This window comes from Staurois parvus, unplaced genomic scaffold, assembly GCF_062004578.1.
Source record: "Staurois parvus isolate SC_StPar_1 unplaced genomic scaffold, SC_StPar_1.0 ptg000389l, whole genome shotgun sequence".
In the NCBI taxonomy this organism is placed as follows: domain Eukaryota; kingdom Metazoa; phylum Chordata; class Amphibia; order Anura; family Ranidae; genus Staurois; species Staurois parvus.
This window is the reverse complement of record NW_028318185.1, coordinates 796,538-822,343: the sequence shown is the minus strand read 5'-3', so window position 1 is coordinate 822,343 and position 25,806 is coordinate 796,538. Positions and strand designations below refer to the sequence as shown.

Genomic DNA, 25,806 nt, shown 5'->3' with positions numbered 1-25,806 from the left:
TGTACAATTAAACCATGGCAACATCTAATGTTTGTGTAGTATTATGTTCAGCAGACTGTGTTCTTCTATTGTTGTGACTTAGATGACGTTCAGAGCACATTTTATGCCCAATTCATGCAAATCTCCACGTAATCCCAAGGGGTTCACATACTTTTTCTTGCAACTGTATGTCCACACCGGGGGGCGGATTGACAACTCAGGGGGCCCCCGGGAAATAGGGGATCATGGGGCCCCTGTGTCCTTGCCCACACCCAAAAAAGCATATGAAAAAGACAATGAAAGGTACCAGGGGCTTATTCATGGTTCCCCCTACTGACCCTGGGCCCTCGGGCAGTGCCCGAGTGCTCAAATGGTCAGTCCGCCCCTGGTCCCCACTAAGCCATCTCATGCTGGTTTACTTCCTTTAGTGTTCAACCTAAAATAGTTTTCAGAAGTTCATAGATTCTCATTTTGAAGGCTTTTTAGAGGGGAAAAAACTCCTTTCAGCACTATCCACTTTTTGTTTGCCAATAACAAGTGTGTCACAAGAGCAATTTTCGAAGGACATCTCCATTGTAGAGCTCCTTTGTCCTGCCTCCGATGCTTTGAAAAAAAACAGGTCTGTCCCCGACTCCTGTCAATGGATTGCAGATTTCTGTTATGGTCTAAGATGTTAGGTGGATGGTTGTGCAGGGTGTGTAAGAACACCGGCATATCAAAAAACACTCAATTATATACAGTACCTCAAAACCAATGTCAGAGAAATGTCAAAGCAGTATTAAACTCAAAACCAAAAATGTAATATATTACACCTTACCCATCATTAGATGTGGTGGCTGCATTTGTTTTCTTTTTTTTTTTTTTAAGGCTTTTTGTCCCCTCTGTTTTCACCTGGTGATCAGGCCAGTAACACACCTCCTGTATTAGACTGCCCTCCACTCAGGATGAAGGAGCACAGGAGGCACAGCAGACAGCAGCATTGTCAGCTCGACGGGAGGGGAGTGTCAGATGTACTAGCAGATTTGGATACACTAACAAACACTAACACTGGATACACTTACACTTTATAAGAAATTACAGCAGTTTGTTTTTTCCTTTTGGGGTAAAGGCTAAAAAAAGCTGAAAAACTCACATTTTTAACGTGACTTCCCACAGCTAACGTTACCAGCGTTATCAAAATGTCCCGTGTGCATGAGGACTTTTTTGGAATTTTTTTTTTCTGGGTAGAATAAAAATGCAAAACGCAAAACGCGGCACTACCATGCACTTTAGCAGTTCTCCACTGAACTCTGTTGTAGCAAAAATTCTGCTTTTTGCTTTTAACCACTTGCCCTCCAGAGGATTTACCCCCCTTCCTGACTAGGCCATTTTTTGCGATACGGTGCTGCATTACTTTAACCGCATGCCGCCCAGCCACTGTACATATACGGCGGCAGGGCGGCACTCACAGGCAAAACCACGTTTTAAGACGTGTGTTTTGTAAACAAATAGGGGGCGCGCGAGGCGCGCCGCCGCCCTATTTGTCCCGCGGTTCTCTGCCGCAGATGTCAGTCGCCGGGTCACAGCCGCTCCTTAGCGGCTATGTCCCGGCGATCGGCGGCAAACAGTGACAGAGAGCACAGCTGCAGTAGCTGTGCTGTCTGTCACTTCCCTGACAGCTCGAGGATGAGCTGATCGAGAAAGAACAGTTTTTCTTTCTCGATCAGCCTTGTCCCGCCCAGTACACACCCCCGCCCCCTAGTAAAACACTCCCCCTCACTCCTATAACCCTTCCCTGCTAAATAAAGTTAACCCCTTCCTCCCCAGTGCCATTAGTACAGTGTCAGTTTTTTTTTTTTTGCGCTGATCACTGTATTAGTGTTTTTGGGGATGTCAGTGACCCCAAGTCAGTACCCCCCAATGTCAAAATGTCCGCCGCAGTCCCGCAGTCCCGCCATAAGTCGCTGGTTGCTGCCATAAGTCACTGATCGCCGCCATAATTCGCTGATCGCCGCCATTATCAGTATAAAAAAAACCCCTAAAAATCCCAGTATCTTTCCCGCCATTTGTAAACGCTATAACTTTCACGTAAACCAATTAATTTACACGTATTGGGGGTTTTTTTTTAGCAAAGACATGTCGCAGAATGCATTTTGGCAGAAATTTATGACTAAATTTGATTTTTGCATTTTTTTTTACTGGACATGTTTTATAGCAAAAAGTCCAAAATATTGTTTTTTTTTTCCTCAAAATTGTCAGCCTTTTTTTTTATAGCGCAAAAAATAAAAACTGCACAGGCGATCAAATACCACCGAAAGAAAGTTCAATTTGTGGGAAAAAAAAAGGATGTAAATTTCATTTATGTACCATATTGCATGACCGTGCAATTGTCCGTTAAACTAGCGCAGCGCTCTATAGAAAAAAAATGGCGTAAATTGCAGTATCTATACCATAGTTTGTAGACGCTATAACTTCCACAAAAAGCAATCAATATACACTTATTGGGATTTTTTTTACCAAAAACATGGAGCAGAATACATTTTGGCCTAAATTTATAACCAACTTTGAGTTTACTATATATTTTTTATAGCTGAAAATAAAAAATATTGTTTTTCTTCAAAATTTTTGGCCTTTTTTTGTTTATAGCGTGAAAAATAAAAAGCGCACAGGTGATCAAATACCACCGAAAGAAAGCTCTATTTGTGTGAAAAAAGGACGTAAATTTCGTTTGGGTGCAGCATTGCATGACCGCGCAATTATCAGTTGAATTAGTGCAGCGCCAAGTAGCAAAAAGAGGCCTGGTCATTAAGGGGGGTAAATCCTCAGGAGCTCAAGTGGTTAACTGACAGTTGCGCGGTCATGCGATGCTGCATCCAAATGAAATTTATAAATACAAAAAGTGCCAAAACATTTTTTTATACAAATACTAATCCAAAACAGTGTCTGTACAATATGCAACCAATCCTATCAATCCACACATTAAATAAAAATATAATATATCATATCACATATTATTTGCTTTTTGTGTGATAATAATAATAATAGAAAAAGTGTCCAAAATTAAATGAATAATAAAAAAAAGTGTCAAATTATAGTCCTTTAAATACTTCCAATGCTTTTCCACGATGATATAACCTCAAAAAAAATGAAAATATCACAGTGTATTATCTTTTAATACATCAAAACTCGTGACAACACTCAAGTGAATACCTAAAAAATAATGTGTTTTTGATAATTAGTGAATAAAAGTGAATAAAGTGAAAAACATCATCCAAGCAGTGAGAAACATTGTGTATATAAATCACTTTTTAGTGCTCCAAAGCAAACCAACACTGTGACACTTCTATTGCAGTAAGGAATGCATACCCTTACCAATAATCAAAAATAGACTTGCTTTTAATATCATACAATATCTGGTGGTTAGCGGCCTTCCTGTAGAGCTCCCCAAAATTGTACTGTGTTCAGGGCACTATCTAGGTCCATAAGGCATGATGTTCCATATCTCCATATATCAGGCACCATATGGATAAAAACATGAGGGACAAAATAGTATAATACCGCCAGAAATATGCCAATAAAGAACTTTATTCCAAATGCTCACATTATTTTAGCTTTAAAACCGCTTAAATACCGTACAGTCTACTTGCTGCCATCCAGGAAACGTCCAGGGACAAACAAACAGTCTTTTCCCTTTTCCAAAATGGCCGCCGGTCAACTTCCGGTTCCCGTGTACGTCTTGACGTCACTTCCCTTGACGCATTTCGTCATCGACTTATACATAAGGGAATGAAAAAGGGAAAATGAAATTTATATAAACAAACAATAAATAAACAAAAATTACGGTACTCCTCCTATATCAGATACCCTAAATGCACACAAACACTTTAACCCCAAAAAGTGTATAAATCAAGTTATGAAAAGTGCTACTACACCACAAAAAATACAAATAAATAATAAAAAAAATAAAGAAAATAAATAAAATACAAAATAAAAATTAATAAATATATAAAATTATATCAAACATAAAAAGTGTCCAAAATAAATGTCCAAAATATGAAAAGTCCTCCTACAAGCAGTCAGCAGAATGGTATTCTCGCAAAGTGATGATCCCAATTATTCGTGGAGATCGAACTGATTCAGATGATCGATGATGAATCCCAAATACTCTTCATATACCTCAAAAAGAAAAAAATCCTAAAATAAATGAAACCAGCATATAATCCATAGTTAGGAATGGAGTTTCCTCAAAATGACATCATCTTCTCCAGACACTTCCAATAGACATTAAAAAACGATAAAATCAGCTTCCAGGTCATGAAGCTGTATACAGCCGTAATACTCAGCGATGGCTCCAAAACAATGGTCATTCAGCTCTAGAGGGGTGCCAGGTAGTAACTGTAAGTCCCAGGGATATGGACAACCATGTGTTCCAGAATCCAAAATGGCCACCACGGCACTTCCGGGAACGTCAATGCGTCACTACGCCACGTGCCCCGCAGATTACATTCTGGCCTCACAGGTGAAGGTTTTCTCCCAGTCACCAACAAAACAAACATGCAAGCCTTTTTCTTTCTCCTACAAAGTCTTTTCCCTTTTCCAAAATGGCCACCGGTCAACTTCCGGTTCCCGTGTACGTCTTGACGTCACTTCCCTTGACGCGTTTTGTCATCAACTTATTCATAAGGGAATGAAAAAGGGAAAATGAAATTTATGTCTACCTCATTCATGTATGTGCATTTTTCTCTTTCTAAAAATTCTGATTTATAAAATAATTTTTGGGGTTTTTTTTTTTTACGTATGTGCCTTCTTCTTGATGTATGCTATACTTCATGAAATGGTACTGTTTATGTTGTTTATCGTCTAGTAAAAATGTTTGTAAACAAAAAAAAAAGATCCAATAGAGCCATCATTAACTGGCTTTTTCAGAAAGCCAGCCTTAAAGCCCTGTGCCCCTATTTTATTATTTCTCTTGCTCAAATTGTCAATTTTGTATAATAAGTTTGAAACATTTTAACATATTCTGTAGTGTTTGCATTATGGTGCTGTGTTACTTTAACTGACAATTGCGCGGTCATGCAACGCTGCACCCAAATGAAATTTACATCCTTTTTTTCCCAAGGATAGAGATTTCTTTCGGTGGTATTTGATTGCCTGTGCATTTTTTATTTTTTGCACTATAAAAAAAAAAAGAACTGACAATTTTGAGAACAATATTTTTGACTTTTTGTTATTAAATATGTCCAGTAAAAAAATTGTAAAAATCAAATGTCATCATAAATTTAAGGAAAAATGTATTCTGCTTTATGTCTTTGCTGACAAAATCCCAATAATCGTATATTAATTGGTTTACGTGAGTTATAGCGTTTACAAATGGCGGTATATACACTGGGATTTTTTTTTAAAATTTTTTATTTTTACTAGTAATGGAGGCAATCAACGACTTATAGTGGGACTGCGGGCGGGCATTCTGACACTGGGGGGAGGGAACTGACTTGGTGTTACTTACATCTCCAGTGACATTAATACAGTGATCAGTGCTAATAAAAAGCACTGACATTGTACTAATGACAATGGGAACATATGGGGCGATCAAAGGGTTAACTGTGTGCTGTTTTACATAATGTGCTGTGCTTCACTGTAAGCACACTGCTTTGTATGGCTGTGCTATGCAGACCCATGCAAAGCAGTGTGCAGGTGCTGACAGGGGAGACATCTGTATTGTTTACAAACAGTTCTCCCTCCCGCCGGAGGTGCTCGGCAATCACCGGGCACTGGTCGGGACCTGGTGATTGACAGCCGAGGCCTCGAATGGCAGTGCCCCCTACCCGAACCTGCAAAATCACATATATACTGTTTATACGTGATTTTGCGCACCCGTGCCGCCTTGTAGCAGTACTTCTGTTAAAGGGCGGACGGGAAGTGGTTAAAAAGGTTCCTGACCCTTTCCAAAAACTCAGCAGCTCAAAAAGCATAGATGTGAACGTGTGGAGTGGGAGCCAATGGCTCCTGCTTCTGTCTCAGCCAATGAGGAGAGGGAGTCCCGGGATAGCGAGATTCCAGTGCACATCGCTGGATCGAGAGGGGGCTTAGGTGAGTATTGGGAGAAGGTTTTTTTTTTACCTTCATGAATAGAATGCATGAAGGTAAAAAAACCTTGATCCTTTAGAACCACTTTAACAAGCACTAAATAAGCTTTAAAACAAGCTCTCACTGACCTCTGTAGCTGTAGCCACTATGGAGCAAATCAGACAAATTTTGCTTCCGGGTTCCGTTCCCTGCGAGTGTCAGGACGTACGAGGGACAGAACCGGCGGGAATTTCAAAAATATTAAAATTTTACATTCACTCAATACACTAAAATCACATAGTAGAACATTCCTGTATCAAACCATTTCACATACATTTTGTCCTGAGTGCTTTGTCCTGCGCCCTGCCTGCATTTTTACTGTTCTTTCTGCCTGGAAACTGAGAAACATCCATGGCGTCCAAAAAGCGTCCCTTTAGGTCAAAAGCGGTTTTAGACCGGCTAGAGAACAGCGATAGTAAATCAGAACCACTTGCAGAATTGAGTGATAATGATTCGTGGGGGAAATTCATCATCAGACACTGAAAACGATTTTGCGACTTTGTTCAGCGATGTGCGAACTTGGCGCTATATTTCAAATTTCAGTGTTTTTGGTTTGATTATATTATTGAATTAAATTTATTATTATTATATTATTATTTTTTATGATTTATTATATTATAATTTATGATTTCGTGTTTTAAATTTTATCATACCCGAGATGTTTACTAGACTCTTGTTCGGACAGATTTCAGTGAGTTATTCCTAAGAATTACAGGCCTACAATAAAAAACAACATATTTCCATTGAAAACGATGTACCGCTTTCAGCACAGAAATACTGACATAATCAGACCACTAGGGAGGTTAAGTTTATGAATAAATTTGATTTTTTTTACATCTCTTTAATTGGATATTCTTTATAACAGAAAGTTTTATAATTTTTTTTATATAATACAAAGTAACCCAGTGGTGATCAAATACCACAAAAAGAAAGTTGTATTTGTGTGAAATAAAATATCTTACTTGTGTACATGTTGCATGACCTCTCCATTGTCAGTTAAAGCGGAGTTTAACTGAAAAAAAATAAAATAAAAGTCAGCAACTACAAAAACTGTAGCTGCTGACTTTTAAAATACAGCCACTTACCTGTCTCTCCAGCCAGCGGTGTTCTCACCACGGCTGGTTTCACCGACTGTCTTCTCTCCCTGGCGCCGGCATCTTCAGTGTGAGCACTTGGCTGTGACAGCTTGCGGCTTAGCAGCCGGGTGCCCACTGCGTATGCGCAAGAAGCACTGCGCTTTGTGAATGGCCCTGTAGTCTTCTGGGACACATAACAGATCCCAGAAGACTACGGGACCATTCACAAAGCGCAGAATTTCTCACACATACGCAGTGGGCACCCCAGGGAGGGAGGGATTATGGGGAGGGAGGACAACTTCCAATTCCAATCGCAGCGGAAGTGGGAGCGGGTACCTGTCAAATTTGGGTGCCTGCTCTCCAAAGGTGCCAATTCTTAATGGGGAGCGGGGGACAAAGGCTTAAAGCAGAACTTCTCCCTCTTGCATGGAGCTCGACTTTAAGGTAACATAGTGCCAAATAGCAAGAAATGGCCTGGTCATGAAGAGGGTACAATCTTTGGGAGGGCAAGTGGTTAAAGTAAACCTATCATTACAAAAATGCTTGGGCAACTGTGGTGTCCTCCTTCTGAAAATGATAATTTTGTGGCTATTCCTATTCTATATTTGGCAGTGATCCTGTCAGGGATCCGGGTATAACCAGAAATGTGTGGGAACACAGGTGTAGTCAGGGCTGGAGAGATGGAATGGTCAGGCAGGCCGTTCAGTACTGTTAAGCACCGCCTGACGGTGTCTCTAGCAACCCACAGCACGGGGTTCCTCAGGGCGCGGGGTCTAAGTCCCAATCTGCTTATTCACCAGGGCCCCTGATGGTGGGGATGGACTTGGAGCAGACTGAGACCAGGTCGCGACCCCTGAGTACGTCTGGCATTGGTAGAGAGCGTCGTCAGAGGTGTGCGGGGAAAGGAGCCTGACATGAAGAGGCTGTCAGACCTGGTAACAGGGACAGATGCGTGCGGGATGGATGGATGGATCGTCTGGGTAGCGTAAGGCGTAGTCAGGCAGGCCAGGTCAGCAACGTGCGGGAAGCGAGGTACCAGAGGATCAGGCAGAGAATGGTCAGGGTCACAAGCCGGGTTCAGTAACTCACGGGCAGCGTAGTACAGAGGATCAGGCAGAAGGATGGTCAGGCAAGCCAGGGGTTAAACAGGAGACGGTCAGCAGGGTCAGGAACAATGCAGAGGTCGGCAACAGAAGTTTCACAGGATACCAGGTACAGGGCTCATGGGAAACAAACACCAAGGCACTGATTGCAGGCCTGGTCCTGCCTCAATAGACCTCCTGCAATCATCCTCAAGTGATGGCTTGATTGCAGGAGTGAGACCCTGGCTATTGAAAGCACCCTCTGGTAGGAGCTGGTATTGCAGCCCACAGAGCAAGTGAGCCACAGCACCACCAGTGGTGAGTCTATTCCTGACAGATCCAGAACAATGTGTATACTTGCTCTTGGTTAGATATAGAATCAAGCAGGCCAGCAACTGGCATTGTCAACTATGATCTACTGACAGGTCTACTTTAAATGTAGTACAGATATAGAGGACAGTCATCTGATGTAATTTAGAGGGACTCATTGAAGGTCACTTGGTCATTGGAGGTTAGTTATTTTACTCATTTATTACAGGTACTTATACGTCAATTTATACAGCACTTTACATGTATATATCTATTGTACATTCACATCAGGCCCTAAACCTCAAGGGGTGTTCAATCTAAGGTCCCTAACTCACATTCATACATACACATACTAGGGGCAATATAGACAGGAGCCAATTAACCTACCAGCATGTCTTTGGAGTGTGGGAGGAAACCAGAGTACCCAGAGGAAACCCACACAGGCACAGGCAGAACATGCAAACTCCAGTTTGATGGTGCCGAATGGCATTTGAACCAATGACCCTAGTACTGCCAGGTGGAAGTGCTAACCATTTAGCCACTGTGCTAAATATGTATGTGCACTAATGACACCTTCATAGCAAGTTTATGGCACCGTAAGGATAAGCACCAGCACTACACAGGAGCAAAACCTACAGTGGACCAGGGCAGTGCCTATCTTTTATATTGTCCTTTGCATCTCATCATTTACTATTGTTTGAAAGGTGCATTTGGACAGTGGTTGCCTTGTCAATTTTCTTGCCATACCCTAATTTACTTCTGTATTTTTCTGCCTAGGATGATGCCGATGGTGATCCAGTTTTCCATCCTGATCATGTTGCACTCGGCGCTGGTCCTTATAACGACGGCAGAGGATTATAAATGTCTTCCCCTGGTGCTCCGGAAAACCTGCTGCTGGATTAATGAGACGTACTTGGCGAGGAATGTCATCATCTTCGCATCCATTATGATTAATTTCCTCGGAGCCGTAATCAATATTGTAAGTCATTTCGCTGCAGGAATGGCTAAGTTCGTGGGTGGTGGGAGCGAGAATGAGCAAATAGAACACAGAATTCTCTATATGACGATAATTAGAGATGAATGTTCAGAAAGAACCATATACATTACTGTGACAACTCCAGGCATATTTATTTAATTTATTTATTACAGGTACTTATATAGTGTCATCTATTTATGCAACACTTTACATATATTGAACATTCACACCAGTCCCTAACCCTCAAGGGGCGTACAATCTAAGATCCCTAAAAAAACACTTTGTAATTCAGTTTTGTGTTTATGCGGATCCTGTGATGTCAGTTTTCAGTTCCCTTGCCTGAAATCTGCCTTTCTACTGAGCTGTGGATGAAAGCTGAAATTAGGCTGGAAGTAGGAGTGTCTTCTCTAAAGGATGAAAAGAGGAATTTCTTAAAGTATATGTAAATCCAAAATGTGTTTTGTTATGGATAGAGTCCCATTGGGTAGATCTCCACTGGAGAGATTTCTCTTCTGTCTGTGTCCCATAGAGGAAATTTAACCAAAGTGAAGAGAATCTCCTTTTTGGTGTTAGAAGATTTCCCCTCTGTTTCTGTTCCAGTAACAAGAGTACAACTGTGGGTGTCCCATCAATGTTACAATGGTCACCTCAGTAGGGACAGAGAAGGAAATAAAAAACTAACAGAACTTTTTACCCTTCCACATTCTATCCAAATTAAACACATTTTTGGTATTGGATATACGTTAAGCGATGACCACTACTACCCAAGGTGTACATCACCCATTAATGCTCACCTTTCATGCACTTAGTCGCTGAATCTCAACATTTTGTATGCTCTTTGTAGGATAGTGTCCAACGTCTTTCTCCTGTTCCTCTTGGGACCTTGTTTGAGTCTGGCAATTGGCCATTCTGGACAAAGCACTGTATCCCAGAAGGTCACATGAGCCTCCATACTTTTGTGCTTTTGATAAATTATGAATTATCAATAATTCATTCAGCAGTGCCTCCAAAAATAATATTTTCTGCCAGGTAATGCCTAGACAATTAATTCAGTCAGCTAAAGGTGCCTCCAAATATAGTAATAATTTATAAAATAATTTAACTGACTTAATAATTTTGAGTAATTTAGAGGCAACCAACATCCTTTATAACAAGCACAAATCAGGTCAGTGGAAATATGGACTATAGATGATCAAATAAATTATTATTTATTTACAATAAGTCACATACAAACACATAATGTAATAGCTCGATTGTGATGGAACCAGACAGAAAGATAATTTGCATAAACTTTCCAAACTTTTTCTGTAGCACTAGTTTATATATAGATATATCTAGGCTGAATAAAATCAATAATTAATTTCTTTCCATAGACAAAATAACCATTGATATCTAATTTTCAGACAATAGTCTGTGTTTTATGGAATTTCAGCCAATATGGCCAAAGAACAAAATAATAATAATATTATTACTAAAACTAAACTCTATAAATGTGGGTGGTTATTTTGTCCTAAGGAGACAATTAGGTTACCACAAAATGAAAAAAAAGCTTACTAATTTGGTCAAGCAGAATTACCAAAATAGAGATTATAGTTACCATACAATCCTCAGGTAAATCAAAAGATGGCTGCTAATTGATAGGTGGAGTTGAGCTCTCACAAAATGGCTTCTGGACAGGCTGGAGTTGTGTGCCATATATTTAGTAAGATGGATGGTCAGATGGAAGGGAGTGTCCTGACCGATGAAATGTGATCTGATCAGATGGATGGGGTCTTATCTTGTGAAGGTGATCTGATCCTGTCTACATGACTTTCCCTTTTATCTATTGGCAAACAAAACATTCATACAATTTGAATATACTGGCCTAAGAGGTAGGTGCAGGGGCGGACTGACAACTCATGGGGCCCCCGGGCAGTAGGGGATCATGGGGCCCCTGTGTCCTTGCCCAAACTCAAAAAATCCTATGAAAAAGGTACCAGGAGCATCTCATGGGGCCCCCTACTGACCCCGGGCCCTCGGGCACTGCCCAAGTTTCCAAATGGTCAGTCCGCCCCTGGGTAGGTGTTACCCTCCTCTCAAGAGAGATTTGTGACTTTGACTCAGACTCTACCCATGGTTTGTTTTAGTATTACCACCATTTTGCCACTGAGTGTCACTCTAAGTCCTGACTATTTTGAGTTTCCTTGAAATTGAAGTACTGTAACTCATTTGTGACAATTGTATAAATGTCTTGGAGTCAGGGGTGGACTGACAACTCATGGGGCCCCTGTGTCCTTGCCCAAACTCAAAAAAGCCTATGAAAAAGGTACCAGGGGCATCTCATGGGCCCCCTACTGACCCCGGGCCCTCGGGCAGTGCCCATGTTTCCAAACGGTCAGTCCGCCCCTGCTTGGAGGGTAAATTATGTAAAATCTTAAATAAAAAGGGTTGTAGAGATATATATATATATATATATATATATATATATATATATATTGCTTAAAACTATTCTTATGCACATTGAGGACAGAAAGATACACTACATATAGATATACATATATCTATATCTCCATTTAAACCTAGTAATTCACGTACTTCACTACTGATTGGTTAAAGATATGACATCACACATACACTATTTCTGCAATAAGATACCTTTCAACACACTAAATATAATAGGATTACACATAACAGCCGGTATTAATATTCAGTATTCCTTTCTTACAATGGGACCTTGTGTCAGGATAAACTCTTTTATAGATACCTTGCGATAATGTTCATTTGCTCCAGGTGCAGTAGATAGGCCCGAAACCCATTGTTCCTGCACTGAGATGTCCTTGCTTTTCTCAATTCTGTACTTGTCAAATAGATGCTATTTGCACGATAATCAAAGGAATCTCTCCTAGACTTTATGTGGGGAGAGATCCATTGTTCAACAAGATGAGCTCTGTAAAATAGTTTTGTTTGCAAAAAACAAACTATCTCAGTTGGGAATGAGATTGTATCCTGCTTGAGCTGAGACCTGAAATTGACTCTGGATTTTTTTTTTTTTGGGCCTCTTAAGTTTAAGATATATATACCAGTAGTTTGAGTTGGAGAGAAGATAAAATATAATTTCTCTCATGGAAATTCTCACAATACCTAGGACAGGACCAAAGGAGCAAAAATGATGGGGGAACAGATTGAAGGCAAGTATTAGCGGGTGATGAGGACAGGCAACTAACAGATTCTCCTAAAGGGCTTCAATGCCTCAGGCACATACACAAGTTTGAGGACACCTCACCTATAGTTGGACATCACACTGGAAAACCATAGGCATGTCCAGCAAGCCCATGGTTTTGCATATCCAACAACCATGTGAATATACCACCTCCTCAAGACTTTACCAAAATACCATAAAATATCCTACCAGGTCTATGAAAAAAAATATATTGCTCATATCATGAGGAGGGAGTGTGTTGAGCCAAGACCCACTTTTATTGATTTATTTTTTTTGTCTCTACAAGACTTTCCACAAGATTCTGGAGTGTGTCTATAAGCATTTTTGCCCATTCAGTCAAGAGGCATTTGTAAGGTCAGGTACTGATGTTGGCTGAGAAGACCTGGCTCATAATCGGGATTCTAATTCATAACACATGTGTTTTATATGGCTGAGGCCAGGATTCTTTCCAGGCAACTCCAGTTTCTTCACATCAAACTCGTGAAACCATTGGGCTGATTTACTAAAAAGAGTTGAAATTCCATCATCTGATGATGTGATAAGGAAACTCCTGTATTTCCTCTGCACAAGATAGTTTAGGCATTTAGTGTGAACAGGAATTAGCTTGTCACAATATTGTATAAAGGAAGTGGATTTTCATACAACGTATTGAGTGAAGATTCTCAACTCTTTTAGTAAATCAGCCTCAATGTCTTTTGAACCCCTGAAGTCAACAGTTTTGAGAAGTGTAGACATATGTTTTGCCATATGATATATTGAAGCCAACTATTGGGTTTATTTCGTTGAGTTGAGTTATACATTGGGCTTTTTCTTGGATCTGGTGGGCAAAAGAAGTGGTGGGGGAGGGAGAAACAGTGAATACCTGCTGATAGAGAGGAAAGGTGAGTACATACTGCTTAGAGGAAGGAAAGCTGAGTACATAATGCTATGGAGAAAGGAGAGGTGAGTACGTGCTGTTAAGGAGAGAGGAAAGGTGAGTACATGTTTCTTGGGAGGGAGGAAAGGTGAGTACATGTTGCTGGGAAAAGAGGAAAAGTGAGTACATGTTTCTTGGGAGGGAGGAAAGGTGAGTACATGTTGCTGGGAAAAGAGGAAAAGTGAGTACATGTTTCTTGGGAGGGAGGAAAGGTGAGTACATGTTGGTGGGGAGGGAGGAAAGGTGAGTACATGTTGGTGGGGAGGGAGGAAAGGTGAGTACATGTTGGTGGGGAGGGAGGAAAGGTGAGTACATGTTTCTTGGGAGGGAGGAAAGGTGAGTACATGTTTCTGGAGAGGGAGGAAAGATGAGTACATGTTGGTGGGGATGGAGGAAAGGTGAGTACATGTTGCTGGGAAGGGTGTAAATATGAGTACATGCTGTTGTTGAGGGCAGAAAGGTGAGGAAATACTGCTGGTATAGGAGGAAATGTGAATATATGTTTCTGGGGATTAAGGAAAGGTGGGTACATGTTGCTGAGAAGAGAGGAAAGGTGAGTACATGTTTCTGGAGAGGGAGGAAAGATGAGTACATGTTTCTGGAGAGGGAGGAAAGATGAGTACATGTTGCTGGGAAGGGAGTAAAGATGAGTACATGCTGTTGTTGAGGGCAGAAAGGTGAGGAAATACTGCTGGTATAGGAGGAAATGTGAATAATTGCATCTGGGGATTAAGGAAAGGTGGGTACATGTTTCTGGAGAGGGAGGAAAGGTGAGTACCTGCTGATGGGGAGGGCAGAGAGGTGAGTACATATTGCTGGGGAGGGTGGAAAGGTGAGCACATACTGTTGGGAAGGGAGGAAAGGTGCGTACATGTTGCTGGGGAGGAAGGAAAGGTAAGTACATGTTGTTGGGGAGGAAGGAAAGGTGAGTAAATGTTGCTGGGGAGGAAGGAAAGGTAAGTACATGTTGTTGGGGAGGAAGGAAAGGTGAGTAGATGTTGCTGGGGAGGAAGGAAAGGTAAGTAAATACATGCTGCTGGGGACAGAGGAAAGGTGGGTATATGTTTTTGGAGAGGGAAGAAAGGTGAGTACCTGCTGTTGGGGAGGGAGGAAAGGTAAGTTCATGTGGCTGGGAAGGGAGAAAAGGTGAGTTCATTTTGCTGGGAAGGGAGGAAAGGTGAGTACATGTTTCTTTGGAGGGAGGAAAGGTGAGTACATGTTGCTGGGAAGGGAGTAAAGATGAGTAAATGCTGTTGTTGAGGGCGGAAAGGTGAGGAAATACTGCTGGTATAGGAGGAAATGTGAATATATGCTGCTGGGGATTAAGGAAAGGTGGGTACATGTTTCTGGAGAGGGAGGAAAGGTGAGTACCTGCTGATTGGGAGGGAGAAAAGATGAGCACCTGCTGTTGAGGAGGGAGGAAAGGTAAGTTCATGTGGCTGGGAAGGGAGAGAAGGTGAGTCCATGTTGCTAGGGAGGGAGGAAAGGTTAGTACATGTTAGCGGGGGGAGGGGGGGACATACAGGTTAAAAAGGCACATTAAAAAATATAGATTCTCCTGTAAGGCTATTATATGACAGAGTTCAGAAATCTCCCTTTGCCTACAACATCAACTTACCTTCAGCTAGTGACTGAAGCATCCATGTAATACACATACAATTATATGTGCGGCGTATTCATGCAAATTCTGTCTCTTGTGGTTTCTTTTTTTTTTAACCGCCACCTAATTCCGCGCTTTGGAAATTACCATTCTGCATAAGTGACTTTGAGGGAAAAAAAAAAGTTTTGAGAAAAACAAGATTGAGTGCCAGCGCGCTCCGTTCCAGCAAATGAAACGTCTGCAATTTTCTTTAAATAAGATCTGGGATTTTTTATCACGTAGAAGCCAAATTATGTTGGCTGTTTTTACTCAGAAAACAAATTTGCAGCAGGGAATGAAATCTGGGCAGCTGCTGTAAATATACACGGCACAGCTTGCATACATCAGGATAACTTAGAGGGATTGAACAGCGGAGCGTACACACCAGGAAAATCAGGGCAGAGTGGGGATTTCTGAGAGCCAATATCTTGGTTATAAAGGTGATCTGAAAATTCTTCGAGACACATGCTAGGTGCCTGGCTGCCATTCTGGCCCCCTGGATTCAATACTTTGGGTCACTTACCAGGAAGGAGTATGCAAATAAGACCTTCTGACTTTTCTCTGACTTTCTTGAACTACATAAGTGTTCAAGTTTAATGACCACAGACTCAGGACGTGTTAAAAACTGTGAGGCAAGTGGAAGGTCATTCTTTGTATTGTCTTATTGTACTGCATATCCCCTTCATAAAAATGCACACAAATTTTTGTTTTTCTGCATAGAGTGTACCCAGCCCCACAGCAGATGTCTTTGTTTGCCATATTGGCTGCACTGAAATACCAAGCATTGACCTCATCCCTGCCTGCTGGACTACAGAACACCCCTCCTTCCTCCTTCATTACATCAGGGGAGGTGCTCCGTGGTACAGAAGGGAGAAATGGGCAGGGCTGACAACACTGAATGAGATTTTAGTGTAGCAGAGGCAATGTTGTCAGCTCAAACAGGAAGCTAGAAGCTCACTGGATTTCTGCTGGGCCAATTGGTTTTTTTCCGTAGTTGCAGCATTTGTAAAAAAGACAAAACATGGGGAAATGTGCAATGTTTTAGAACATGAGGATTCCCTTTGTATCCTATGATGCCCATTCACACCTGGGCGTCGCGTCGCTTGAAGCTTGACACTCAAAGTTAAAAAACGTACCTGAGCTTCTTTAGGGCAGATTTGTGCATTTTTGCTCCCTATAGGCTTTGGGAAGTGCATGAAAATGCATGACTTGTTTTCTTGTCTCTTCTAGTAACTATCATACCATTGGCTAAAACAAAAACGTTCAAGCCTAAAAAGACCTGAAAATGCATGTATGAACTCCAAATTAGAATATATAGAAACTGCTGTGCTAATCCTTTAACCCTTTCGCTGCCAGGCCCTGCGCTCCACTTTTGTTGCTGATTCACACATGGTGCGGATTGAAGCTCAGGTTTCACAGCTAATTGATACAGTAGTTGTTCAGCGGTTCAGGTCAGGTTTAGATCAAGTTTAGGACAGGATTAGGTCAGGTTCAGGTCAGGATTTTATCCTGTTCACAACTGATGACATGTGCGATTTAGGAACAGTTCCCATAGAAGTCAATAGCCTGTACTCCGCTCTTGAACCAGACTGCACTGCTCAGAAATCGGACAGGACTCTTTTTCAATCCACATTGAATCCGCACTGCCAGTGCACTGGACATATGTGAACAGGCACCATAGGAAGCAAGGTTATTTCACATGTCATGCAGATTGGATGCAGTTCAAACTGCATACAATCCGCATGTACTGTATGTGAACCAGTACTAAAACTCAGGTGGCAAGACCATTTTTGCAATTTTTCCATTGCTTTTTTATTTTTCCCTTACAGCTTTCAGAATTTGTGAAAGACCTCCAAACCAAACATTTTCTGAAAGCATTGGACCAGTAGAATAAAAGGAAGGTGCTACTGATTTGTTTAGGTCCTGTGATATTCAAATACTTATCAAAGCAATCGTTTTGCTAAAAACACATTAAAATCATTATCAGTGGACACATACATACATGGAAAAATGTACACAATTTCTGTTTAATTCCTACTAAACGTGCTACTGATTTTTTAGGCCCGCAGTAGTTGCGCAAATGTTCATCAAATTGCTATTTTCACTAAAAATACACTTAAATCATTATTATTGGATACATACATGGCTTTTAAACTTTTAAAAATTCTTGCTTAATTCCTACTAAATATAAAAGTTCAAAAACAGCATATTGTCCTTTTTAAAAAAAAAACATATTAAAAATAAGTGCATTGAAATGTCCTAATCTTGTATTGTATACAGCGGGTAAAATAAGTATTGAACACGTCACTATTTTTCTCAATAAATATATTTCTAACGGTGCTATTGACATGAAATGTTCACCACGTGTCGGTAACAACCCATGCAATCCATACATACAAAGAAACCAAAACAAATAAGTTCAAAAATTAAGTTATGTGTAATAAAATGGAATGACACAGGGAAAAAGTATTGAACACACTAACTGAAATGTATTTAATACTTCGTACAAAATCCTTTGCTGCTAATGACAGCTTCAAGATGCCTCCTGTATTAAGAAACTAGTCACATGCATTGCTCAGGTGTGATTTTGGCACATTCTTCCATACAAACAGTCTTCAAATCTTGAGGGATCCGTGGACCTCTTCTATGAACTTTGATCTTTAGTTCTTTCCATAGATGTTCTATTGGATTCAGGTCAGGTGATTGGCTGGGACATTCTAGAAGCTTTTTTCTTTCTTTGAAAACAGTTGAGAGTTTTCTTGACTTTGTGTTTGGGATCATTGTCTTGCTGAAATGTCCGCCCTCGTTTCATCTGCATCATCCTGGTAGATGGCAGCAGATTTTTATCAAGAATGTCTTGGTACATTTTTCCATTCATCCTTCCTTCAACCAAATGAAGTGTTCCAATACTGTATGCTGAAAAACACACCATGATGTTTCCACCTCCATGCTTCACTGTTGGTATGGTGTTTTTGGGGTGATGTGCAGTACTATTTGACTGCCAAACCTGGTGTGTATTATGGCATCCAAAGAGTTCAATTTTGGTCTCATCTGACCAGACTATATTCTCCCAGTATTTCACAGGATTGCCTAAATGTTGTGCAGCAAACTTTAAATGAGCTTCAACATAGTTTTTCTTAAGCAATGACGTTTTGCCTGGTGAGCAAGCATACAGGCCATGGCGGTTGACTGCATTTCTTGATTGTACCTGCTAATTCCAGGTCTTTCTGAAGCTCTCCACAAGTGGTCCTTGGCTCTTGGACAACTCTTCTGATAATTCTTTTCACACCTCTGTTAGAAATCTTGCGAGGAGAACCTAGTCGTGGCCACTTTATGGTGAAATTATGTTCTTTCCACTTCTGGATTATGGCCCCAACTTCTTTAACCAATGCCATCAGCATGTTCTGCAACAATAAGGTTGTGAAGGTCTTGAGAGAGCTCTTTGCTTTTACCCATCATGAGATGTTTGTTGTGTGACACCTTGGTATGGAGACACCTTTTTATAGACCATCAGTTCAGACTGAACCAGCTGATATTAATTTACACTGACAAGGGGCAGGATTGCTTTCTAATTACTGATAGATTTCAGCTGGTGTCTTGGCTTTCCATGCCTTTTTGCACCTCCATTTCTTCATTTGCTCAATACTTTTCCCCTGTGTCATTCCATTTTATTATACATAACTTAATTTTTGAACTTATTTGCTTTGGTTTCTTTGTATGTATGGATTGCATGATTGTTAATGACAAGTGGTGAAAATATCATGTCAATAGCACCTTTAGAAATATATTTACTGAGAAAAATGGTGACATGTTCAATACTTGTATAAAGTGTAAAATAAAGTCCATCCAAATGTCCTTAGGTAAAAAAATGTATAAACAACAATCCGCAGAAAAAGCATCACAATCAAACCTCAATGACCTTCGCACCACCTCCGTGCCAGATAAAATATGTTGGCTCCCCCAAAACAAATTGGTGGACGTATGACGCACAGCATGTATATAATCCCTCAGATATGATATGGTATCCTCCAGCAGCATATAATGACAGCGGCTTTCATAAAAATGGCCATACAAAAAGAAAAGAGGAAGTTCTCCCAATAATGTAATATTAAAATACAGTTAAAACTACTCACATGTAATCAGTGTTCAGATACTCCAAACCAACAGTAACGTGGAGTCCCAGTCCTTGATTATCAAACATGGTGACATCAGCGCATTTCTCTGCCTACTCATTTCATCATAAAGAGGTGGTTGTGAAAATTTAAAGGAAAGGTGCTATTTTTTTTTTACAGTTAAAACAACCCACACATAATCAGTGTTAAAATTATTCAAACCAACAGTAACGTGAGGTCCCAGTCCTTGAACATCAAACATGGTGCTGTCAGCGCAGTGCTCTGCCTACGCGTTTCATCATAAAGAGGTGGTTGTGTAAATTTAAAGGAAAGGTGCTCTATATATTTTTTTCTTCATGCACATTATTTGGCGTATTATCGAAAAGATTAGCACAGCACTTTTATATATTATACTTTGTACCATATGTCAAGATACTTTGCAAGCTGCGTTTATAGATGGTTATGTAGTGCCTAAGTGCGGAATTAGTGTCTTTTGTGGCAAACTCCTAATTGCTTGAAGAAGCAACGTAATGAAACAAAAATGTAAGCAACAAAAAATCTGACAGTATATTACCAAAACAATTAAGGCAACTAACTTCTTCTAAAGTAGGTCAGCAAGGGCAGACCCTATGTTGCTCTAATGACCATTTTACTTTAGAGAGAGACTGTAAGGTTGGCTGTTACAGTTGTCACAGCTGAGGCTCCCATCCAGCACTAAAAGCTTTCATTGCCCAACTTTTGGAAACAGTGATAGTTCCAGGGCTGGCATGGGACTGCGTGATGTTGCACAGGTGTGCAGTACCCTGATATTGGCACCCCATGCAGACTTTGGCATTAGCATTCACCAGACCTGGATGGTAGCCTTTGCTGTGTAAAGAAAAAACTGTTCCTACAACATCCAATCAAAGGGGAATTATAATGGTTTCAATTTACAGTATATACAATATTGTCACAAATAAGCATTTCATAGATGCCAATGGTCCTGGATTTGCCAGGACATCTGTGTCCTTTGCCTTGATGATGGGACGTATCCTGGGTTTTATCCCAAATTCTCAACATCAGCTTTTTTGGAGTTACTGGGCATGTGCAGTAATTCAAAAAGGAGTATTAGCCGAGGGGAATGTGTCGGTAAGTGGGCATTACTCACATAATTAGGGTATGATCATCCAGAACATGAGTGCAATCTGGCTTCTCTTGAACCTCTTGTCCAACACTCCTGGAAGTGGTGACAGGAGGTGTGAGAACACAGAGTGGCATGAGGGCAGGTGTAGTGATAAGAGCCAGCGGTTAATTGCAGGATGCAGATGACCTTGGATCACTAGGGACCAGAACATGGTGTCACTTGACCAGCAGACAGAAGCATGGTCAATGCTCAAGCCAAAAGGTCATCAACAGCCAGGCAGTGAGGTACACAAACATAAGGCAGAGGCAGAGCCAGGATCGGTACACAGCTGGGCAGTAAGGAACAGGAACAAAAGAGTACAAGCAGAGTCAGAGTACAAGCAGAGGTCTCAACAAGATTCCAGAGATAATTTGGGGGCAAGCAGAGTTGTGCACGAGAAGGCAAATTTAGCAGGTCAGGGTGCAGGTAAAGCAAGAACTAGCTGAAGATCACTCAGAAATCTGTTCATGTCAAAATCCAGCTCAAATAGGTCATTTGGTGCTAATGCCAGTGCCAGACATTCACGTATGCGTGCGCATGCACTGCTTGGCATGCACGCTAATACGCTTGCGTGTGTGTGGTAGTACACGTCCTGTAGTTTAGAATTATGAGCATGTAATAGTCTTCCTGTCCTGAAACATACTGGGCTTTTCTTAGTTAGTGTGGAATTTAATATATGACAAATGATTCTCAGAGCACTATGGGTTATTTAAAGGGAAAGCACAACAGGTTAACTCCTTTTAAACAAGCTGTCCCTCATTGAAACAACATTTTTCATTTTTTTTTAATTTAATGTATTTTTTGAATCCTTAACCTCCCTGGCAGTATTCCCGAGTGTAGCTCGGGGTAAAGTTTCAGTACCACAAGCGGTAACCCCGAGCTACACTCGGGCTTACCATGCGGCGCTGCTCCGCGATCCCTCGATCACTTACTTTGTCCTGCGCTCCCGCGATGTCCCTCCTGCAGTGTCCCCGGCAATGTCCTCCAGCGGATGCCGGCATCTGTCACCTGGGTTCCATCCCCTGCAAGCGTCGGGACGTACGGGGGACGGAACGGCGGAAATTTGAAAATGACAAAAAGTGACATTCACTAAATACACTAAAATCACATAGTAAAACATTACTATATCAAACCATTTCACATACATTTTGTCCCGAGTGCTTTGTCCGGCGCCCTGCCTGCATTTTTACTGTTCTTTCTGCCTGGAAACTGAGAAACGTCCATGGCGTCCAAAAAGCATCCCTTTAGGTCAAAAGCGGTTTTAGACCGGCTAGAGAACAGCGATAGTAAATTAGAACCACTTGCAGAATTGAGTGATAATGATTCGTGGGGGAAATTCGTCGTCAGACACTGAAAAGCAATTTTGCGACTTTGATCAGTGATGTGCGAACTTAACGATATGTTTCAAATTTCAGTGTTTTTGGTTTGATTACATTATTGAATTAAATTTATTATTATTATATTATTATTTTTATGATTATTTATTAAATTATAATTTATGATTTCGTGTTTCAAGTTTTATCCTACCCGGGATGTTTACTAGACTCTTGTTCGGATAGATTTCAGTGAGTTATTCCTAAAAATTACAGGCCTACAATAAAAAAAAACATATTTCCATGCAAAAAAATGTACCACTTTGAGCACAGAAATATGGACATAATCAGACCGCCAGGGACGTTAAGATAATAAATAAAGAAAATATTTACAAAACCAATGTGTTCTCTATAAATAGTTTTTGGACTATTTGTGGAGAAGAAGTCATTGATGGAAGCAGCTATTGGTCAACCTATGAACCAAATCCAACTACCTGTGTATAAAGGTGTCCAGTCTAAGTGTGTAAAGGTGTCCAGTCTTAGTACCTTAGTCTGTCACTCAATGGCAACCCTAGAGATGAGCAGGCCCCAATTCAACATATCAACTGCCTCTTCCCACTGTGTGCACACATTGCAGCATCTACAGAACAGTGCTTTCACTATATTCCATTAATAAATGAAATAAAGGATGAGTAGAGAAGACTCTCATGGGGAAGGGTCTCTTGGATCTGGTATAAACACTTGGTTAAGATGGTGATAGTCCCAAAAATGCTATATAAATTCCACATGCTCCCAGTCCATATTCCAGGATTTTTGGGGGGAATAATATAAAAATGAATACTTAAATATATATGGGCTAATAAGAAAACGAGAATTAGGTATGACGTTCTGTGTAATAAGAAAGAGAAAAGAGGATTAAACTTGCCCAATATTAAGAATTATTATATGGCAGTGATACTGTCACGAATTGTAGATTGGACATATAATTCACGTATTATGGATGAGACTAGTAATACATTGACACAGGAGGTATTAAGAGTATGGAATAGAATGCACAAGCAAATGGATTGGAAGTACAATACACTGTTGATTCCCCTGGTGGGTACTTTTTACGATTTAAAGAGTAAAAAAGAGTTATTTGTGGCATTAGATGAACTAAAATATTATCAATTAAGACATTTTGTCGTGAAGTTGCCTCAACCACTGAGGATTCCGGAGGACATGCTCCCGTTTGAAAAGATGTTGAGTTCCAGTATGGCTCCAAAACATGTTACTTCTAGGATATATAAGATCCTTGTCGAATTGTGGAGGGAGGGCGGGTCCTCCTCTGTTCTTAGAGAAATGGGAAAGGGAACTGGGAACAAAAATGAATGAATCACAGAAAAAGAAAATGTTTAAATTAACACATGGGGTGATCAACATGTACACGGTTGAAATGAATTATAAATGTTTAACGAGGTGGTATTTGATACCGAGTGTTGTACATAAACAACGAGTAGAAGTCTCACCATTATGTTGGAGTTGATGTGGACCCAAGGGAACAATGGCACACATGGTGGGACTGTCCAAAAATACAGGGGTTTTGGCAAGATGTAATCCAGTTTATACAAGAGATACTGGGGACAGCTATACAGAAGGTTCTGTGGGTGTGTTTATTTGACAGGACAGAGAAATATACCATCTGATTAGTGCGGCTACAGGGCTTATTCCTATATTTTGGCAGGTACAGGAGCCTCCAACAATGAAGGACTGGTTAGACAGGATGGAATATATACATAAGATGGAGAAGTTATACCATATAGGCAAAGGTAATATGGGTAAATTTAGAAAGGAATGGGGAAGATGGTCTGACTTCAAGGCATCTGGAAAATATATGGAAGTAGCTGGAGGCCCAGGGTTCTGATTTGAAGTAGGAGAATAAAGGGAATGTTTTGTAAGGCTGTAGCAGGAATAGGAGAAGGGAAAAGAAAGGCTGGAGGGAAGGAAAGACTAGTAAAAAAAAGGAATAGTCAGAAGTGAGGACGGAGGAGAAAGATTACAGGCATGGATTGGATAGTTGGAAAGAGAAGGGAAGAGCTATATGGACCGGGGTAAGTTGTATGGGGGGTTTGGGTGGGGGTAGTAGGGTGGTCGGAATGCAAAATTCAGGGGAAATATTTGTATGAAAATTATATTTTGATGTGTTTTGTAATGAAAAATAGTTTAATAAAAGATTTAAGTAAAAAATAAATGGTGCTTTCAGAGCTGAGTAGGATATTTGCTCAGATCTAGGGTAATGGGACTTTACCATGCACCTCTACCCCCCCCCCCCCCCGGGGTCATGTGATCTCTGATATCAAGTGACCAAGATGAGAGGATGGATGGGGAATGGATTCTGCCCTCAGCACATTCAAAATTGAAAGGTCTATCCGCCCAAAAGTGATGTATCCGCTATATAGTCAGTGAACTCCTCTGGTGGGCTAAGTCACCCACTGGCTTCTTATGTCTTACAGGCTGAAAGCTGCCTAAACAGCCTGGAGGCTGCCTAAATAAAAGTGTGAAAATGCTTAATTTGTATATTTTCAGGCATTCCCTTTTAAGTCTATTGGGCCAAAAATGACCAATGCTGTCTCAAAAATAGCTCATGTAGCTTTTAGGACTCATTCATACCAGCAGTTGAGGGGTGGCAAAACCCTGCAGTTGATCCATGTTTTCAGTGCCCCCTAACTGCTTTCCCTTTAGCTGCAGAGGCAGTGCCCGAGGTGTACACATGCCTTGTCCAATGCATTGCTTTGTGGCTGCTGCAGCAATTATACTCCCTTTTGTTTTTGGCAGGCATAGCACCAGCCGAGTGCCACCCAGTCAAGTGAATTGGGCCACTCTGCTAGCACTGCGGTTGAGATGCACTAGTGAAAGCTTCAAAGGGTCAAAGCAGAGATGATATATTGTAATTTTGTAAGTACAATACCTACTTTTATAATTTAATAAATACATTTTTTAAGGTATTGCACTAGGCCGGTGTGCCCTCTGTTTGTTTTTCTCTACTTAGTATATTTGGACTTCCCCGGTCATTTGAGGGCAGCAAGGCGTGCATATCCCTAGAATTTCGTGATGTGGTCCTATCCATACAGAGTCCATTCCTAAGCACAGGAGTATCTGGGTTTGCCATTTCTTCAGAGATGATATAACGCCTCCTCACCACCAACCAAATGCTCTTTGAGGGCAAAGCAAGTGTGAACGAGCCCTTAGAGCATCAGGAGTCGGGTATTGAAATACCTGAGATTTTGGATGTTGAGCATTTTGGAGCTTAGTATATTTGGACTTCCCCGGTCATTTGAGGGCAGCAAGGCGTGCATATCCCAAGAAATTTGTGATGTGCTCCTATCAATATAGAGTCCATCCCTAAGGGCAGGAGTATCCGGGTTTGCCATTTCTTCAGAGATGAAATACCGCCTCCTCACCACCAGCCAAATGCTCTTTGAGGGCAAAGCAAGTGTGAACGAGCCCTTAGAGCATCAGGAGTCGGGCATTGAAATACTTGAGATTTTGGATGTTGAGCATTTTGGAGCATTGAGTTACAAAATAGTCTAGTATGAATGGAGCCTCAGCCGTCAGCAAGAGAGCAACATGATGCTCATCCAGCTGGTAAGAGAGCAGAACATGAGGGCAGGTGGGGTTTCACCTCCCTACAGTGTCCTCCATGGCTAGTTCTGGCAGGATGGCAAGTGGGGCATTGGCCTTAGGTGGACTGACTCTTTAAAAATAAGTGCTGGTGTGGTAGGCAGTAGAGGCTGATCCCCCTCTGGAAAAGGGACCCAGATAAGTCTGTGACTGCTGCAGCCCTTGTCTCTACGCCCAACGTTCCTTGTTCTGGCCCTTCTGACAGACGTGCCGTATATAAGTATGTGTTCCTCTGTAGGACCTTCAGTCAATATTCAAGCCACGTGTCTAAGTCATTC

At 41.1% G+C, this 25,806-nt stretch overlaps 1 protein-coding gene and 1 long non-coding RNA gene across 3 annotated transcripts in view; one reads left to right on the top strand and one right to left on the bottom strand.

The window, feature by feature from the left end:
- The window catches only part of ADCY8 (adenylate cyclase 8), a 422,640-nt gene that overhangs the window by 301,078 nt on the left and 95,756 nt on the right, over nucleotides 1-25,806 (top strand). For both annotated transcript variants that reach the window (XM_089685929.1, XM_089685930.1), the window contains one exon: nucleotides 9,329-9,530. In XM_089685929.1, coding sequence (XP_089542055.1) covers nucleotides 9,329-9,530 — 202 coding nt within the window. The remainder of the gene's footprint in view (nucleotides 1-9,328; nucleotides 9,531-25,806) is intronic.
- Nucleotides 3,524-25,806, bottom strand: part of LOC149455716 (uncharacterized) — a 49,448-nt gene continuing 27,165 nt past the window's right edge. Inside the window, exon 2 of the long non-coding RNA XR_016314031.1 lies at nucleotides 3,524-3,729. This is a non-coding gene — a long non-coding RNA (uncharacterized LOC149455716). The remainder of the gene's footprint in view (nucleotides 3,730-25,806) is intronic.